Source organism: Salvia splendens, chromosome 16, assembly GCF_004379255.2.
Source record: "Salvia splendens isolate huo1 chromosome 16, SspV2, whole genome shotgun sequence".
Lineage (NCBI taxonomy): Eukaryota > Viridiplantae > Streptophyta > Magnoliopsida > Lamiales > Lamiaceae > Salvia > Salvia splendens.
The window spans coordinates 14,740,656-14,761,736 of NC_056047.1; the positions used below are offsets into that span (position 1 = coordinate 14,740,656).

The following is a 21,081-nucleotide window of genomic DNA, read 5'->3' on the forward strand; positions in this document are numbered from 1 at the left end:
ACCTGCTCATTATTACCTCCCCTCAGTACATGTCTTCTGCCGTTAAGTGTGAAGTCCATAGTCAGATTTTTGAAATTCCATTGGATATCACCAAGAGTTTCCAACCATTGAACACCCAAAACCATGTCACAGCTACCCAAAGGTAAGAGGAGCACATCCGTGATAAAGGTAGTGCTTCTCAATGACCATTTTAAACTTTTACACATTGCCTTACATTCCAATTTATTTCCATCGGCAACATCCACAAACACCGGGTTCACTGCAGTGAGGGATAAGCCGAGCTTCTTAGCCGTTTGTAAATCAAGAAAATTATGAGTACTCCCCGAATCAATTAGAATATGGAGAGGTCTTCTACCAATTCTGCCCGTGACACGCATAGTTCTGAAACCTCTAGCAGATGAACCATTAATAGCATGAATAGAGATCAAAGGATTCTCCTCATCTCCTAAATCTTCATTAATTTCATCAGATTCACGTTCACCCGACAGCATGCCATCGTCTATCTCAAGCAAGTAGAGTTGCTTCCTAGCACACCTATGACCTCTTTCAAATTTCTCATCACAACCATAACACAAGCCTCTAGCTCTCTTATCTGCCATTTCTTCTTCAGTTAAGAGTCGTCTAGATTTAAAAGCAGGTGTAATAGGAGTAGGTAATAACGGAGCAGAGTTATATGCTTGTGAAGTTCTAGCATCAAGAGTGTTAAACCGTTTACTAGGCTGATTACTACCATCTTTAAACGGTGTAGCCATATCTTGTAACCGAGCCAAAGCATAAGCATGCACAAGTGTTTGAGGCATGAACATTCTAACCGCTTTTTGCACATAAGATTTCAAGCCATTGATGAAGTGACTCACAGCATAGGTTTCAGAAATAGACACACGACCTAAGAGTAATTCAAAGCGGTCATGATAGTCAGAGAAAGAACCTGTTTGCTTCAGAGCAAGCAGCTCAGTCATAGGATCGCCGAGGAGTTGATCACCAAATCGTCCTTCCATTGCTTGTAGAAACATAGGCCACGGGGTAGCCATGGCGTGATCCTGATATCGTGACCAATTTTGAAACCATTGCAGTGCTCGGCCTTCAAAATTGATGACAGCTAAGCGAACTTTCGCTTCTTCCGGAGTAAGATCTACGGTGAAGAAGTGGTCGCACCTCATGATCCAGCCGGCCAGATCATCACCCGAGAAAATAGGGAAACCGACCTTCGATTGTCGAGTAGCGAAGTAAGGTTGGCGTTGAGGTCCAATTCCTCCAAATTGATTGTGAGGAATACCGCCAGTAGGTTGATTTCCATGCGGATTCGGTATGAATCGGTTGAGAACCTCCGTATGTTGAAGTTGCAGAGCGAGAATAGCCTCGCGTAGTTCCCTCACATCTGAATCACGAGCTTTATCCGCATTATCGCGGATTGAATCTTTCTCCTCACGTCGGCGGTCAGATTCGGAGACTTTCGCCGAGAAGTCGGCCAGCGCAGTCGCGATAATATCCTCTACGCGACGCATGTCGCCGGAGCGCGTTTCCACCATGACAGGCGAAGGATCGTTACCACTGATACCACTTGGTGCGGAATTGGGGTTGCCGGAGCTGAGAACGGCGACCGGAATCACACCAATACAGATAGAACTCGTCAGAGGTGAAGAGGGAATGGGAGAAGAGTATTGCATTAATTTCTGAATGAATTACAAATTGAAGAAGCTACAGATTATAAAGCTATGAGCTAGTTAACTACTTGAATTGGCAGTTATAACTAACTCGTTCCTAACTAATCTTCATGCCACGTGTCAATCTTCTCTCAGCTTCCCTCGAGTGTACACGTGTCATTTCAGCTTGTCTTCGGCAGCTCGTCTTCGGCAGCTCGTCTTCGTCTTTTACGTGTTATTTCAGCTCGTCTTCGGCAGCTCGTCTTCGGCAGCTCGTCTTTGGCAGCTCGTCTTCGGCTTTTATTCTACTAATCTCATTTCCATGCATCAATTACCTTTCTGTTTAAAGAGAAGAGGATATTGCCGGTGGAGTCCATGAGAAAGGCCTTGCTGCTCCATCTCTGTTGATAATTATCGACTCGGAAAGCGACGTCGCCGTCGGAATCGAAGACGAGTGATTTCATCCAAATCGTAAACGTCTCCTTCTCCGAGGAAGATGAACAAGTGTTTGCCGATGGATTCGGGTGAACTATCGCCATCGATTTAGATTTAATTTGGGAATTAATCGGAAAGCTGAAGCCCTAATTTGTGTGTGTTTTTCGAGTTCACGGAAACGGTGTGTATATATATACATTTATGTGAGAAGCGAAATGAAGGTTCCTTTGTGTAAACTTTAATTAACGATTAATTTATTTGGGCAATTTAATTAACTAAACAAGTAATTAAATATTCGAAAGCAGTATTATTACGACATGCTAATTTAATATTTTTTTTAATTGGAGTTTGGCGTCACTAAAGGTCGACAAATTTGCTTACTTAATGGAGCGAGCACTATGTAATTAGATTTGTATTTACAAATAATCAAAAAGTTAAGTGGTGGTGGAGCCTAAGTGCTTCTCCTGAAACTTTAATTAAAGTTTCATTGTTGTTATTTTTATATATATGAAATTTGTAACATTGCGCATGACGTAGGTGATACGATAATGTATATTTTTCTGTTACCAAACAAATTTTCTCATAATATTAAATTTGTGATCTTACTTTAATTTAAAATTACTAGTATAAGAAAACCCTAATTTTGCCTCCTCATAGAGGGACTTTTCTTTTTAAAAAAGCATAAAGTTTATTTGCCACACAATTTCTAAATCGCTATAACATTATATTACATCAGTATTACAACTAACAGATTTTGGTTTTTGACATAATTTTGCTTTCAAATAATGAACTTCCAATTATTTCGAAATTTTGTGCAATCTCCAAAAATTATGCCGAATTGATATCATAATAATTGCAAACATCTAATTACAATGTTCCAATTATTTCGAAATTTTGTGCTATCTCCAAATTATGACGATTTGATATCATAATTGCAAACATCTAATTACAATTTGATTGATCATTTAAGTTACATATAGATACTTCAGTCTTCAGGTGACAGTTTGAATATCAATCACATGAAGTTTCATGAATTTAAAGACAAATTTAATAGATCAAATATAACAAAAAAAATGTGTATATTTAAGCATAATTACCCTTTAAATTACTATGAGACTCGTTTGATATCGATAAATTCAGAAATTAAGTGCCATTCTAATCGAAAAGTATCTAGAAGGCGCTGCATTTGCACTTAAAAATATTATCTGCACGTTTCGGGCCAAACATTAATTATTAAATTGTCACATAGTTTTTTTTTTATGAGTATGATGATTTTATATGTCTGAGGGGCTCGGGAGTTAGATTAGATGTACTAGGAGGAGAATCTAGTAATTGAAGCTAATCCACATATTTGAGTGCACTCAAAAGAGGGCCCAGTCTAATCAAGTGATTTCCTAATAAGATTTTTAGTTAAACTTATGCATATGAGTTCATATCTCCTATTGTAATCGGATCTGAAATCCTATGATTTTCTACCTTGTTGAACAATCGTTGTTTGTTATTTTGATTATATTTTCTTTCATTACTGGACTAGGTAAAACCAAAAACATCATTTCATCATTTAGATAGTATTTAAAATCACATTGTGCTATTCAAACCGTCATTTAGTCATTACTTTACAAAACATTACTTTAAAATTATCAATCCCCAATGACTAAATGACGGTTTGAATAGCACAATGTGATTTTGAATACTATCTAAATGATGAAATGATGTTTTTGGTTTTACCTAGTCCAGTAATGAAAGAAAATATAATCAAAATAACAAACAACGATTGTTCAACAAGGTAGAAAATCATAGGATTTCAGATCCGATTACAATAGGAGATATGAACTCATATGCATAAGTTTAACTAAATTCACCTCTAATCTTATTAGGAAATCACTTGATTAGACTAGGCCCTCTTTTGAGTGCACTCAAATATGTGGATTAGCTTCAATTACTAGATTCTCCTCCTAGTACATCTAATCTAACTCCCTCAGAATCATCCCTAGTACATTCTAAGGATAAAAATTAATTTACATTGACTTTGTGTCCATATAAATTTATAGTTTCTATTGTTCGTCTTCTAATTTTTCATTATTCATCTATCCCACATCTATTTTTGACGATGTTGACGAAAAAGAAAAACAACTATTTAAAGAAATTTGGGCCCCCATCGTCAAATTCCTGTCTCCGCCACTGCATGTATGTCTGCCCGTCTATATATATAAATAATTGAAGAAAAAAGTACTTTTGGAAAGATGTCGTAATCCCCTTCAAAAAGAATAAGAAGATGTCATTACTAATATGGAATCCATAAACAGATACGCTTATTAGGTAGACAACCAAGTTGCCAACATCACATAATATATAGTTTAGTGCCTTTATCAATTAATTCAGATTTTTGCAACGGTTCAAAGATTAGTGTAGGAATGCACTTAATTAGACCCCATGTTTCTTTGTAATTTACTGCGAGGGCATATGCAAGTTTACACGAAATTTGGTGTATCTAATATTCTAATGTATATATGTGGATAAATTATTTTAGGATTCATAATATGGGAACTAAAAATTGATCATAACTATACATAAATCGTTGCAAACGATGATAAGCATGATTATGAAACATAATTACACAAAAAGTATCCTGATGAATTTACATTTTCTTTTATATCCAATTTGACATAATTTGATAGCGCAATGATGAATTAGCTTGTTATATTCTAAATTTTACGGGACAAAAATTTTAGGTAGGGAACAAATTTATAATGAAAATCTTAATTTTAAATATGGGATGATCCTCTTTGATTAGTACTTTACGCATAATTTTCGTAAAATGTGCATAAAAATCGAAAATTGTAAAACAAATTATAATATTAATTGGTACAAAGTTTTAAGTTCATGTGTATAACCAAAATTGACATAAATATATATTTTACAACAGTTAATCATCCATATGTTTCAAATGACAATTGACTAAATCAAACACAGTCAAAGACCCAGGATCTATATTTCTGAATGTTGAATATAGTGTGAGGGATCAATTATTTATGTGATTGAAAAAAATATTGAAGTCTCGATCAAATACAATTTCAAATCTTGGGTCAGAGTCCAAGTTCTAAAGCATCTCCATATTTATGTACAATAAGATCTCGATATATGAATTAAAAGATTTCACATCACAAGCACATACAACCTCTTAAATAAATAAATGGAGTAGTATAATCAGTTACACACTCTGGCCAAATCCAAATGCAGATCGATGTGTTGGAGAATCACTTATTTACTTCTGATATATATTAATAAATCAAGTTTGTTAGTTTAAGCATTATATAACTATTTCCCAATCATTTTTTTCAGCAGAGTTGAATGTATTATGTGTTGTGACGAATTTCCACTATTGAAAATTATTTGGAAGAGTAGATATTAGGTGGCCATATTTTTATGCTTGGTTAAGTGTTCGAATATCTGGAAGAAGTAGGAAATTGAGGTCATAGTACGTAATGAGGCAAAGTTTTATTAAACAAGACAATATAATTATCCGTTGCATGTAATCTTTATTTTTTATTTTTATCTACGTGGAATATTATCTGGGTTGAGCTACATGGGTTATTAACTTATTTATTGATGTATAACAGAACAAATGTGTATCGTTTAAAATATTTTGAATAATTTGTGTTTTATCGACGTGAATGTGTTAGGTCGTGGTTTTGACTTTTGAGATTAAACCTAATAATACCATTAAAAAATTATGTAAGGACATTTTATAGTCAATTAAAAATGCTAATTTATGTTTCTAAATTCGTCACATGCACTTTGAAATGTGTTTCACCCACACTTTAAAATATGTTTTCAATATTGGTGTTCCAACTAAAATTAAGGGACATCAACAAAAGACTCAGAAAAAAAAAAAAAATTAAGGTGTAGTGGACAGTTGTATTCTTATATTAACTTAAGGATGTTTTTCTTCTTATATTAACTTAAGGATGTTTTTCTCCGTGTCCCCAATTGTGGTCATTTTTCAAAAAATTAAGAGAATTAATTGTCTCTAATTTTGTGTTTTTATAAAAATAAGTTTCTTATAGTGAAACGCTTCAATAGATTTGTAAAGGTTTCTTCAATTGAATAGAACAGTATGTGTTCTACTACTTGCTAGGCAATCCATTTAATAGGATAGAATATGTTTATTTTTTTTTATTTAAAGACGATGGTTCCCATCTACCCCTTTTACACCACATAAAGTATATCATAGATTGGGAGGTTTAAATAAGTAATCTTAATTAATTACAAGACCATTTTTCAAATCCCATAAACGGTAATTTTAAAGTTTAATTTTTTGCGTTTAATGTAATTTACACAATAAGTGCATTATATATAATTGTATATTTATGAATGAATATGAGATAAAAATAGTAATCGATGATTCTTTCTTAGCCAAGAAAATTCACTTTGACCTACGCTTAAGAATTACAGAACTATGTAGTATATACTATCTGCTATAAATAAAGTATGAAAATGACTTAATTCATTTCTCATCTATACTCTTACCATGCTACTACAATTTAATTAGTGTTATAATTTGTTGTTAATCAAGCCGTAAAGTGTGACAAGCGCCATAACAAGTGAATGATCAACATATGCTTCCACTGTTAATCTCAACACATCATCACCCAAATTAACCCCTTGCGATGATTGCTTTTGTGCTGCCTCCGCCATAACCCTTCCCTCAAAATCTCTAATCTTCAAACTCGATTTTCCCTCAAACCCTTCAATCGTGTGATTGCAGCAACCATCATCACTCACCACACAGCACACCCCTCTCCTCCGATCTCTCCTCACTCGAAAACACGCCTTCTCCGTCCTAACATCCGAATCGCTCCATTTGAAGCCCTCCCACCATCCAAACCCTAATTTCTGCAAATTCGCAACTCAATCATCTCAGCACATATTTTACAAAATTAATTAACATAAATAAACAACCTTAATAGCATATAAATCTCGGGTTAAAATTACCTTTCTGTTTAAAGAAAAGAGGATGTTGCCGGTGGAGTCCATGAGAAAGGCCTTTGTGCTGCATCGCTGCTGATAATTATCAACACGGAAAGCGACTTGGCCGTTGGAGTTGAAGACCGTGCAGCCATTTCCGTGGCAGACGAGGGATTTCATCCACACCGTGAACGTTTCCTTTTCCGATGAAGAAGAAGATGATGATGAACAAGTGTTTGCCGATGGATTCGGGTGGATTTTTGCCATTGTTAATTAATTTTAGATATTGAAATAAAGTTGTGTTCTTCTTGTTTTAATTTGGAGTTGAAAAGGTGTATTTGTGTATATATATAGGTGAAGTGAAGGATTCACTCGTTTTGAATAATTACAATAATAAGAAAACATGGATGACGAGAAGTTTCGCTTTATTTTGTTTTTAAGCTTAATTACGAATTTCAAATTGTTATTTAATTGTGGGCTTGATCCGAAACGCTATATTTGAATAATTTAATGCAGCTTGTCATTACTAAATTGCAATGGTTTTAGGCTCTTTTTGCACGTCATGAAAATATTTAATAATATTTTAGTCAAGAACGCCTTTTCTCACACTTTCAACATTTCTGGAACACAATATTATAAATTTCAGATTAGTAGTAATAGTTTTTTAATAATGTTTTTTGGAGTTTAGGTTCTCTATCTCATCTTTGATGCTCAAATTGTGGTCTACTATTAACGTTTTTTCAAGCTCTATAATTATAAATCAATATTAACATTTTTATGGTATACGGAGTATTTTATAATTTACTATTAGGAGTGGCAATTTCTAAATTATCACATTATGTAATTTTTTGTAAGTTTCAGTTTCCGTCTAATAATATAGTATAGTATTTATATTTACGATAAATATGGAGTATTTTTTTTAATACACTATTAATAATGGATAACACAATAATGCAATGCAAAAGGCTGCAGAACATATAATTATTATAAGTGCGTAACTAGATGTTAGAAGGTATATTTTCAGTGTTTGAATGATATATAGGACTTAGGGAGTACTATTTATGGATTAATCTTAGAAATTTCGTCAATATTTCTGATTTCAACTTTTGAACATCATATTTTGCGGGACTGTGCTATAAGATGACGAGTTCGTAAAATATTTAATAAATCTAACTAATTGCAGTGTTCTAATTGGATAAACGAATTGATTGGGTGATACTCTATGCGTCATAATTCGTTTTGTGCCTTTTGTTTTTTAGGGAGTAGTTAATTGTCTTTTTCTAAAATACAATCTTATCAACTCATGAATCACATCTTCAATAAATAAATAGAGTTAGGAACAACGGTCTCCTAGATTAGTGCCAAAATAAAACAGGCTTAGAAATGTGACTTTGTTGATTGATTCCAAAATTGTACAGTAGTCGAGACATTTAATCTTCACTAGGATTGATTGTGCATAACTATATAAGTGCATGTGTGAGTTTGATTTGTTCGAGTCACCCAATTAAGACTTAGTTTGTGAGTGTTTTATTTCTTTGATATTATTATTATTATTATTATTATTATTATTAGTATAATAAGTGTTGGAGTTTAATCTCTAGCTGAGAAAATATTGCTATCCTTTTGCATCTTTCTAAAAGTGATGAATTTTATGCATCTTTATAATACATATAATTATAGGGTCGTATTTTGTGGTTAACTAGCTTAATTTGATAACTTGTCAGTTCTGCATATAAAATTAAAGATCAATACGATGATAGTAGTATATCAATATAAAGATATAAGTATATCAACTAAATTTATATTGATATATAATATGTCATCGTGTTGACAATCTCAATATGCGACATTAACAAGTTAAGTTAGTTAACAATTGATCACATCACTCTATAGGGGTGTGATCCGTTGCTAACTTTTCTTAAGTTGCTAACTTTCTAACTTAACAACGTATTATATCAAAAATGTCAACACGATGATAATGAAATATCAACATAAACTTAAGTAGATATTTTAATATGTTGTGTTGATATTAATATTTAAATATCAACCCAGTTTATTAAAATGTCATTTTAAAGTGATCGTGTTGATATTTTTAATACATACGTTGATGTGTTAGCAAGTTAGCAGTTTAAGAAAAATTAGCATTACAACTCGTTGCATCACTATAATTATAATACTAGTATATTTATACTACAATGGTCCAGATTAATTTTTAATGAACACTGTACAAAAGAAACAGTTTTGATTCGATTATCCTCAAATAATTTGTATCCAAACCGGCCAGATTATCATAACAAATAGCACTCCATAAATAGTACTATCGGCATTCTAAATGTGCATTATTAATTTTCTTGTAATTAAGTATGTCCATAATTGACATGGTCTACTCATTATTTACATAAAATTATGCAATAATAATATATTTACATGTGCACGACATAGATATTATAACTTTGTCAATATCAATAATATAAGTACTACATTATAGTCTAATAAAATTGTTTAAGAGGATAGAGCCCTTAAATAATCAGAATCAAATGTATGAAGTCCACTAGCTGGTCGTCACCTCAGTATATTTTAAATACAAACTTGGAATCTTAGACTTTTCTAAGATAGAGAAGGCAAAATGTTTTCAAACACTTATTTTTCAATTATTTTACCAAGATTAGGGTTTCTTTAAAGAATTTGTGTGCAACGTAACCAACACAAATAAGTGAAATTATATATTCTTTTCCGCAATATTATGTCTGCATGGAAAGTTTAATATGCCAATCTTTCCCTAGATAACAAAATAATCTCTTTTTTGCAATAAATTAATTGCAATTTAAATCAATTATTAATTGCTCGATATTGTCGAAGAAATGTGGAATAAGCAAGTAACGCAAAATATCAAGAGTATTAAGTACGTTTTTTTACAAATAGTATCATTCTTGTATTTTATAGGCTTAGTTCGTTTGACACGGATTGTGCTTTGTGAAAATAATGTGATTGTCAATTGTTAAATTGTATTTGATGCAAATATAATAAAATAAGGATAATAATCTTATTCTCAATTACTCCCTCAATTCCTTGTTAATAGAGACACTTCTTTTTGGCACGGAGTTTAAGAAGAGTGTGTTAAATGGATGGTGGAAAAAAGTAAGAGAGAATAAAGTAAAAGAGAGAATTACTTTTTGCCAAAAATAGAAATGACTCAATTAACTTGGAACTTCCCAAAATAAGCCGTCTCAACCAACGAATTCTTTTTGCCAACCGATCTATCTCTTCCGGTTTCTCTTTTCTAGCTCTATGCAAACTGTTTCTTCTCCCTTCATTCATTTTTTCTCTTCCGGTTTCTCTTTTCTAGCTCTATGCAAACTGTTTCTTCTCCCTTCATTCATTTTTTTTGTTTGACTACAAGCGTACAAAATCAGCCTTTAGCGGAATCCGACTAATCCCGTTTCAAAGGGTTTGCGGATTAAGGCTGAAAGTGTAATTGCGGGTGGCGGAGTTTGATCCCGTGACCTTAAGGTCACTATAGCTTCACGCTGCCAACTGCGCTACAATCTTTCTAAGGAATCAAGCCCAAATTTCTGATCCCGTATATGAAGCGTAATTTCTGATGGCCTCTCGAGTTTTGCTCTGTTCTAATTTTTTTCTATCCGCAAATGCACTCAAAGGCTAAATTTGTAAGGTTAATCAGCACTTTGACTACGTAGTGCTACACACTCGAAGAAAGAGTCTGCTCGGGCTATATCTTGATAGATTTGCAGAAGAATTAAATTTAAATCCTATAATTTTTAACACTTTATTCATTAGTAACTAGTAGTACAAAATACAAATAGTCCATAGGCGTCTAGGCAACCGAGGTGCTCCTTAAAAAATTTAAGATTTGGACACCGAATTCTAACTTAAAACATATATTTATAAGATGTTGAAATATCATAGTACTACTAAACTTTTTCATATTTATAAAGTTACAACAGTTTCACTTATTATATCATATTTAATTCTAAAAAAAGTTTGAGAATATTTTGTTAAATATAAACGCAAGATATAAATTTGCAATAAATAAAGGGGCCTGTTGTAATAAGAGTTAAGCAAGCTACTTCTAAAACCAGTTTATTAGGCCCAATATAGAATATTTAGGTGGTTGTGGAAAATAGCTGTGATGGGTATTACTTACTGGGCTGAGACTTCGCTTCAGCCCACAAACTTAGAAGTACCCTAAACGAAAGACTTATGATTTATTGAATTATTAACATTTGTTATAAGCTTCAAAAGTTGAAATTTCTGAATAAAATAAACGAATATAAAACTCATTTTTTTCAAAATGTGGTGTGATTAATTTTTTTTATTTTTCCTAAAGAAAATTATATTAATAATTGATAAATAACCCTCAACTCATTTTGGAAAATTTAGTAGTATTATGAGTCGAGTGTTTAATTCTTCGATTTGTGTTCAACAGATTGATCAAAAATACCTTTTATTATGGATTTATGGTGTATCAACAAAGTCCAATTGACGTGACACCACATTTCACTGTAAAATTTAAGGTGATTTCCCAATTAACATGTGTGTAGAGCATTACAATATAACATAATTATAAGCCTTTCCTTTCTCCTTGCCTTATAATGCACGTTTGGTAGCACGAGAAAATGCAATAATTGTAACTCCGATTTTTTATTCTTACAAATTAGTGTATAGCAATTTGAGGGGAAAAAAAGTTCTAACATATTTTGGAAAGTAAACATTGGATCATAATATAATTAGAATGGTTCTATTAAGATACTAGACAATATATCTGTTCACGGTCTAGATTTTAAATATACATCTCAAAATGTACATAAAATATTGATGTATCGTATACTACCTTTTTATTACCTTTTTACTATAAATTAAGGATGAAGATATAATAGCAAGTGAATAGATCGAAAAGCAAGTAAGCATAAGACCTAAGCTCAAATTACATCTGGGATCGATGTTTATCAATCTATCTGCATTTCATGAAATAGCACATTTAATTTAATTTTTAATTCTTATATTTTTGTTTTGAATCTGTAATTTACAAGTAAATGACTAATTTCCAGAAAATCATCAACGCGTGGCATATTTCTAAATTTTGTTCTCGTTATCGATTAGAGCATCCACAATAGAGGACTAGTCGTTAGTCCATGTGCTAGCCCACTATTGTGGTTGGCGAGCGGGTGACGGACGCCCCAGGAGGACGAGAGGTCGTCCGTCGGATAAGGCGGACGTCCACCTCCTTGTTCATGCGCTCGTCCGCTATTATGGGCAGGTGACGGACAAGAGGTAGGACGTCCCATTTTTTTTTTTTTTACTTTTTTATTTATACTCAATATTTACAACTCATTGCACTTCATTTTTTTATATTTGATAAACACCAACAATTAAAATGAATTAATCGTATTTTTTAATTTATTTTATTGTTAGGGCGTCGGCTAGCCCTAATGGTTGTCCACTATTGTGCAGTGGGATGTCCTGGTGATGTGGCAGTGGGGTGGGAAGTCCTAGTGACGTGGCATAAGGTATTTTTGGGATGTCCTAGTGCTAATTTGTGGGGAAATCCTTCATATTGTGAATGTTCTTATGCAAAGTTAGTGGTTAATAGCTGGATTAATTGAAGATTACAAATTTCTTCTTCTATCATTGATTACTACTACTACAACAACTATTATTTTCTTTCAAAAGCAAAATGTATCCTTCTTCGATGAGATCATCGATGTTTTCTTTAAAGTAGCCGACACTAGATATCATTTATAAGGGGTTGACAATCCTTCTATTATTTTCTTTAGTTTATATTTATTATTTATCTATCTCATTCAAGATAATGGTTCTATAATTTTTACTCCATCTCACTCAAATGACACAGTTTTTAAGTGAAATATATTATTTTTTAATATATTCTCTCCCTAACACATTAAATAACATCACATAAAATCAATTAAAAAAATAGTTCGTTTATAAATATGATAGAGGGACTACTATTATTTTATTGTATTTTTTGAAATGCTCCTCAATTATTTAGCGGTGCCTTCAAAATGTGCGCCGAGAAAGACCCATGATTAATGGCGCAGGAATCGGCAAAAGTTTTAACTTTTGATTATTAATTTCGCATGTTTGCGCATTTATCCCTTACAACTCATAATTGTTTATTTAAGATGATCGTTGGGCGAATTTTTGATGGTAATAAATGCAGGTAAAAAATATAGATCACGACACAAGGAATTACGTGGTTCGATTTACTGAGGTAAATCTACGTCCACGGGAAGAAAGGAGGGCAAGATTGTATTGCTTGATCTGGTTTACAGCTTACAAATACAGACTTGCTATATGATATTTGATATCTAGAGAGCTCTCTCTCTCTCTCTCTTAGTCTATCTGATCTAAGTTCTATTTATACATTGAACTAAGATCGTGGCTTGCATCACCACTAACTAGGTCGTGGCTTACATCATCACTAACTAGGTCGTGGCTTACATCATCACTAACTAGGTCGTGGCTGTCGTGGAGGTCATGAGATCCTGCATGGGTCCACTATCTCTTTGTTTGGTCCACTATCCTGCATGAGATCCTGCATGAGTTGACACCACTAAATAGATCATGTAGTGGAGGTCGTGGAGGTTCTGCATGAGTCCACTATCTCCCAGTTCGGTCGAATACTGAGACCGAACTGCTGAACTATCGCCGAGCAGCTTTTGCCGATCTGAGAGTAGAGCTTGATCGGCTTTTACCGAGCTGTAGGCAGGGGCCGAACTCTTTGGTAATGCCGAACTGATACTCTTCCTTGGGCTTTGGGCTGATGGGCTGTCACTGCTATTGGGCTTGTTTAGTTCGTACCCCATCACTACCCCCCCCGAAAAGCGAAGTGAATCACTTCGGCGAAGCGAGTCACTTCGGCATTCTGGATAAAGGTACGGGGGAGGCTGACGTCAGGGGACGTGCCTTGCGCGTGACTGCATTAAATGCGACAGTAAAATCCGGCCGTTGAATCCTGAAAAGGTGGGATTCGAAACGGTGCGATGATTTTGAAATCTTCTCCGAATCTGATAAATACGTCCTTTCTTCATCATTTGAACACTTTTGCTATTGCTTCTTCTGCATTCTCTCTCTTTTGCGTAAAAATTTCCTTCCGCTTTCAAGAATTTCTTCAGAATTTCTTCAGACTTTCAAAGAGTAAGAACCATGTCTTCTTCTTCTTCTTCTGAGTCAGGTAGCGGTAGGAAAGGGGGTAAGGGGTCTTCTAGCCGGAAAGAATCCGGGGAGAAGACCGTAGAGTATTTTCACAGCATCTTGAGTAAGGATACTGTGATATCCTTACACGAAAAATATTTTTTTTCCTGGGGGGAAAGTTGCGATTCCCGACGACCTTCATAGGGCTGACTCGCCGCCGGAGGGTTACGCCACCGTTTATGAAGCCGGCTTGGAATGCGGGCTTCGTTTCCCTCTTCCCCCTGCCTTTGTAGAGCTGCTAGATTTTTTTCAACTCCCTTTAGGTCAGGTGACTCCGAACTCTTGGAGGCACTTATCGGCCTTTGCTGCCGAACTGCGTAGGCTAGACAAGGATCTGTCTCTGAGGGCAATCCTTAATTTTTTCCAGTTTAAGAGAAAAGGATCTTGGTTTTACTTGATCCCTTTACAGCCTTTTAGGGCCTTCTGCAAAACCAAGTGGCCAAAGTGGCAACATCGCTTCTTTTTTTTATAATAGGACAGCGGCTCCGGGCTTTCCCTGGAGAGGGCCGAAGTCCGTGATTCCTCATCCTCGGTTAGAACCGTTGGACGAGCTCGAGGGCGAGCTCAATAAGATTCCTATGATTAGGAAGCAGTACCTGGAGTCTGAGCTCGTCAAGGGCGACTTCGTGTTCGACTCCTCGTCTTCGGACGAAGAGACTGAGGGTGAGGAATTCTTTTTTGTGCCTTACTGCTTTTGTGGCGAAAACTAACCTTGCTTTCTTGCTTTTTGGCAGTGAACTTGCTAAATAAGATTAGCCGCAAATCCTCCGAGCTTAAGGAGCCGGAGAAACAGAAGGCTACCAGCTCGGCGCCTGATGCCGAGAAGAATCCGAAGAGGCAGAAGACCTCTTCTTCGGATCCAAAAGAGCCGGAGTCCACTTCGGCAAAGAGGAAGGGGAAGACCCAGAAGCCCCCAAGAGCGCCGGAGAGAGACATCGTCTTGGCGCCCCCTTCGGAGCATGTCTGTGAGCCTTTTGCATGGCCAACGGACTTTGCCGAGGTAACTTCTCTTCTTGATTCTTTGGCTTTGCTTCTTTCCTATGTTTTTTTTTTGGTGGCCCCTCTGTTGACTCTTTCCTTTTTCCATTTTCAGAGGAATAGCATGCTCAGCAAGCTCGTCGCAGTCGAACTCTCTAAAGCGTCCAGCGACTATGCTGAGATGCAGAGGAAGTTGGCGGCTGCTCGTCACCAAGCCGAACAGGCTAAGGCAGACTTTGAGAAGGCCAGAGCTGCTAGGATCTCGGCCCAGGATGAAGCCCAGTTTGCCAAAAACCAGCTCGTCATCCAGCGAGAGCAGACGAAACGGAGGGATGCTGCCGCCGTGGTTGCCCAAGGGGAGGTTCTCCGTGCTTTCGTGGAGAAACTCTTTCTGAGCAATCAATTTTCGGCCTTTGTCGGTGATCTGCTGAAACTGATGACCGATAAAGCCGAGCAGGGGCCCGAAGTCGTCCTGCCGCTGTACGGCCGAGAGATAGCAGCTCGTCTCCAGAGTCTGCCGCTCCTTGAGGAGCTTGCTTCGTCCTCGGTCCTGCTTTCTGCTAACCGAGTTCGTAGTTGCCGAGCTGACCGGGACGAGAATATGGAGGCTATCTTTGCCTCCTTAGGGCCAGTTTCACCCGCTCCAATTTTCCACGGAGAGGGTGAGACCGAGCAGCTTGATCAGCAGACCGGAGACAGGCAGGCCGAGCAAGAGGTGCTGCTGATCGGTGATGGGGGCACCGAGCAGGCTGGGGGGAGCAGGGAGGCCGAGGCTGAAGCTGAGGCAGACAAGAAGGAAGCTGAACCTCACCGAGGAGCCGGAGACGAAGCTGGCGGAGTATGATTTCGTCTCCCTTCTCTTAGTTTAGTTTCTTCCTTCTTGTAAAATGGCCTTGAAGCCCTCCTTGTGTAAAAATTTTTTTTCTTATGAATGAAAAAATTCTTCTTTCTACACTTGTGTCTTCGTATAGCTTTTCGTACTCTCTTTTACTCCTGTTGTGGTTTACTACCTGCTCAGTAAAATGAAATGCCGAACTGACATAGCTGCTTTGTATTCTTAACTCTTAAGGAGCTGGAGGTACTTCACTGGAAGCGGCTGTACTCTTCCGCTTTAGACGAAGCTGAGAAAAAAGCCATAGCTGACCAGATGAAGAATGACGAACTCTTGGCTTGTTTAGTGAAGCTGGAGGCCGACAATAAGGACTTAGAGTCCGAAAAGAAAGATCTGGAGGCCGAGCTGAATACTGCCGTCGCTGAGAGGACTGCGTATGAGGATTTCATCTGCAGGCGCGGGGGAATGACCATCTCTGAAGTTCAGGAACGAGTTGACGAACTGTGGGAGGAATATCATGTACTTCGGAGGAACAATGCGCTGGAGAGCTCGGCTTGCCAACAAGTCGTGAAATCATTGCGGCGCTGGGCTTCTCGGTACGACATCATTCTTTCCCGGCGTCCCTCAATCGAGAGATTCCTTAGGCATTTCCCGCCAACAGATGCTCACACTCCAGCTCAAACCTCTGATCCACTTGCTCAAAATCCTACTCCAAATCAGCAACGAACTCAGGAGCAACCGGAAACGTCAAGATGAGAACGGACTCAGGAGCAACCGGAAACGTCAAGACAAGGACGGACTGAAGTTCGTAGAGGAGCTGTGATTATGAGTGAGCAAGATCAACAAATGCTTCGTGAAGAGACTCTTCGCCGCCGAGGTGCTAGAGCTTCCCGGGCTCAGGGAAGAGGCGGTAGGTCGATTAGAGCATCTCGTCGACCTGCTTATTCTTCAACTGCCCGGAATGGCCGAACTCGGCTTCACGAGGATTTTGTGAATAGATGGCTCAACTTTAGCAACCATGGACAGTAGAATAGTCCTTTGTAATGGCATAACGCCTTCTCGTAGGGCAGCAGAATTATATGCCGAACAAGATTTAATAAATGAAATTTTCATTTCACTTCTATCACTGCGTATTTACAGCTCAGCGAAAAAATTTCATCGTGCTCATCCTCGGTCTTATGAAGTGAACTTCTTTGACCGGACTCGTCCTCGGTCTTATGAAGTAAACTTCTTTGACCGGACTCGTCTTTGGTCTTATGAAGTAAACTTCTTTGACCGGACTTGGTCCTCGGTCTTATGAAATAAACTTCTTTGACCGGACTCGTCTTTGGTCTTATGAAGTAAACTTCTTTGACCGGACTCGTCTTTGGTCTTATGAAGTAAATTTCTTTGACCGGACTTGGTCCTCGGTCTTATGAAATAAACTTCTTTGACCGGACTCGTCTTTGGTCTTATGAAGTAAACTTCTTTGACCGGACTCGTCTTTGGTCTTATGAAGTAAATTTCTTTGACCGGACTAACCTTGTGTCCTAATTTGGCGAGTTTTATCGCTCGGATCGGACTTTCCCTTGTCCTAATTTGGGGATCGGACTTTCCCTTGTCCTAATTCGGCGAGTTTTATCGCGTGGATCGGACTTTCCCTTTGTTGCAGTTCGTTTCAGACGAACTGCTTGTTTCTTAAGCTGAATTGTGGTCTTGTATCCTCCTTAGAAGCTTGGACTCACAATCGTTGGCTTATATATGTTCTAAAAAGGGGATCAGCCTTCGAAGAACAAGATACCTCAGTAACATTTGTAAGAGACGACACGCACATAGACAGACAAAACGCACATAGACAGACAAAACGCACATAAAGACAAACATGAAAAACAAGTAAAAAACAAAGAAAGCACATACCCCTAGGACCGAACTAGACACAAGATTGACTGACCGGACTGTCTCTTACAAATGGAACTTCTTGAGGTTGGAAATGTGCCATGTTCGGGGTACTTGTTCTCCTGACACGTGAGTCAATTTGTAAGACCCTTTGCCGAGGACTTCTGACACCCGATATGGACCTTCCCATGTGGGTTCGAGTTTGCCCAGCTTTTCTGCTCGGCTTACTTCGTTGTTTCTCAATACGAGATCTCCCACTTGAAATTGCAGCTTTTTCACCCTTTGGTTATAATACCGGGCTACTTGCTCCTTGTACTTGGCTGCTTTTATGCAGGCCAATTCTCTTCTTTCTTCGGCAAGATCTAGTTCGGCTCTCAGTCCGTCATCATTCATTTCTGAGGAGAAATTTAGAGTTCGGGGACTGGGTACGCCGATCTCAACCGGAATCACGGCTTCAGTGCCGTACACCATCAAGTTCGGCTCCGATGTGACTTCGGTCATTTCGCCTGCCTCTGACTCCGGCTGCTGTGATTGCTATGCTTGATGGTGCCGATCTGATTGCTCGGTACTTTTAAGCGCAATCTGCAAACACTCTTTTGCTCTTTTTTGATCACCTCGGATGACCGCTATCCCTCCTTTAGTGGGGAAGGAGTTCGGCGAGGAAGCCTCTGATCGCTATGATCGGGCTTCTTTTTGTCTTCTCTAGATGAGCTGTCTAAAGACCGTTTTCGACGGTCTGCCTCATCGGCACGAGAAAACTGGTCCGCAATGTCCCACATCTCTTGAGCTGTTTGCGGACTGCATTCCACGAGCTTTCTGTAGAGAGCTCCGGGCAGGATTCCATTTTGGAATGCCGAAATGACAAGTAGATCATTGAGATCATCTACTTGTAGGCATTCCTTGTGGAATCTCGTCATAAAGTCGCTGATCTTTTCGTCGCGACCTTGACGTATAGAAAGCAGCTGAGCCGAAGTGATTCGGGCTTCCGCTTTCTGAAAGAACCTCCTGTGGAAAGCATCCATTAGATCTCGGTAAGATCTAATGCTGCCTTGGGGGAGGCTATCGAACCACCTTCTTGCGTTCCCGATAAGCAGCTCGGGAAACAGCTTGCACATATGGACCTCATTGAGACCCTGGTTCGCCATGTTATACTGATAGCGTCCCAGGAAGTCATGAGGATTCACTAACCCGTCATAAGTCATCGACGGAGTTCGGTAGTTCTGTGGCAAGGGAGTTCGGGTGATATCGTCCGAGAACGGAGTCTTCAATGCTCCGTACATGGCGAACCCGACATCTCTTCGGTATGGAGGAGATGGAGTTCTCCTGTGATTCCGGTACCGAGGAGGAACAGGAACATGTCGGGGTTGAGGATTCTTCTTCCTGGAAGACACGGCACTACTGCGGTAGTGACTTTCATGTCTGGATGAGGAGGGAGAATCCACCGTTTTCGTCTCCGGCTTTTTGCCCTTTTGCAGGAAAATTAAGAACTCTTCCTGCTTCTCGGCCAAAAACAACTTGACAGCCTCGTTCAAATCGGGCTGCTGGGAAGACTCGGTGCGATGAGTCTTTGAGCGGCTTGTTCCTTCTCCGTGAGAACTGGAAGTAGATTTCTCCCGAGGCTGTTTTCCAGACCTGCGGGCTGGACTAGCTTCCTCATGGTTATCACGAACGGTATTATGGGTGTTACGTGATCTGGTATGCATTTTTTTGGTGGAAGAGGATCAAAAACTCGCTTTTATCACAGATTTGGTTCTCTGTTTCCCACAGACGGCGCCAGTGATGGTTGGGCGAATTTTTGATGGTAATAAATGCAGGTAAAAAATATAGATCACGACACAAGGAATTACGTGGTTCGATTTACTGAGGTAAATCTACGTCCACGGGAAGAAAGGAGGGCAAGATTGTATTGCTTGATCTGGTTTACAGCTTACAAATACAGACTTGCTATATGATATTTGATATCTAGAGAGCTCTCTCTCTCTCTCTCTCTTAGTCTATCTGATCTAAGTTCTATTTATACATTGAACTAAGATCGTGGCTTGCATCACCACTAACTAGGTCGTGGCTTACATCATCACTAACTAGGTCGTGGCTTACATCATCACTAACTAGGTCGTGGCTGTCGTGGAGGTCATGAGATCCTGCATGGGTCCACTATCTCTTTGTTTGGTCCACTATCCTGCATGAGATCCTGCATGAGTTGACACCACTAAATAGATCATGTAGTGGAGGTCGTGGAGGTTCTGCATGAGTCCACTATCTCCCAGTTCGGTCGAATACTGAGACCGAACTGCTGAACTATCGCCGAGCAGCTTTTGCCGATCTGAGAGTAGAGCTTGATCGGCTTTTACCGAGCTGTAGGCAGGGGCCGAACTCTTTGGTAATGCCGAACTGATACTCTTCCTTGGGCTTTGGGCTGATGGGCTGTCACTGCTATTGGGCTTGTTTAGTTCGTACCCCATCATAAGAAATGTGAAATCACAAATAGAGATAAACATATAATTACAATTACAAGTTTTCAACTGGATATTTGTGTATTACCTCAGAAACAAAAACGTATATTTGTTTAATCGGAAAATGATAATGTGGAGGTATTTCCTTCAAGAATTTTAGGGTAAAAGCGTGTGGGGCTTTAAATTTAAGATAACGCCCAAATGAGGTGTGTTGGTGTTGGTATTTATTCCATGATTTTTTTTTGTCTCATTTTAACACCTGTGAATCTCTTATCAATTCAAGAAATATAAATCATAGATATTCCAATTATATCTGATCATATATATCGAGATCAAGCAAAATATATAATTTTGTAAAGAAAAAAGAGAGAAATCATTCTATGATCAAAACATGTTCGTAGATGTATTTCCACCACTTTCAAAACTCCATTTAAATTTCGTAATTCAGTATGGCTTATGATGGGGTACGAACTAAACAAGCCCAACAGCAGTGACGGCCCATCAGCCCAAAGCCCAAGGAAGAGTATCAGTTCGGCATTACCAAAGAGTTCGGCCCCAGCCTACAGCTCGGTAAAAGCCGACCAGTCAAGCTCTACTCTCAGATCGGCTAAAGCTGCTCGGCAATAGTTCAGCAGTTCGGTCTCAGTATTCGACCGAACTGGAA

The 21,081-nt window shown here is 38.0% G+C and overlaps 1 protein-coding gene across 1 annotated transcript; it reads right to left on the bottom strand.

The window, feature by feature from the left end:
- Window positions 1-6,459: 6,459 nt before the first annotated feature.
- LOC121771399 (protein LURP-one-related 4-like) lies at window positions 6,460-7,342 on the bottom strand. Its single transcript, XM_042168179.1, has 2 exons — window positions 7,074-7,342; window positions 6,460-6,974 (listed from the first exon to the last, which is right to left on the bottom strand). The coding sequence occupies exons 1-2, from the start codon at window positions 7,311-7,313 to the stop codon at window positions 6,633-6,635; spliced, it is 582 nt and encodes a 193-aa protein (XP_042024113.1). The 5' UTR covers window positions 7,314-7,342; the 3' UTR covers window positions 6,460-6,632.
- Between the last annotated feature and the right edge of the window lie 13,739 nt (window positions 7,343-21,081).

Coding starts and splice junctions, on each gene's coding strand:
- LOC121771399 (XM_042168179.1), bottom strand. CDS start 7,313: ATGGCAAAAATCCACCCGAATCCATCGGCAAACACTTGTTCATCATCA. Junction 6,975..7,073: donor TCTTTTCTTTAAACAGAAAG/GTAATTTTAACC, acceptor GCGAATTTGCAG/AAATTAGGGTTTGGATGGTG.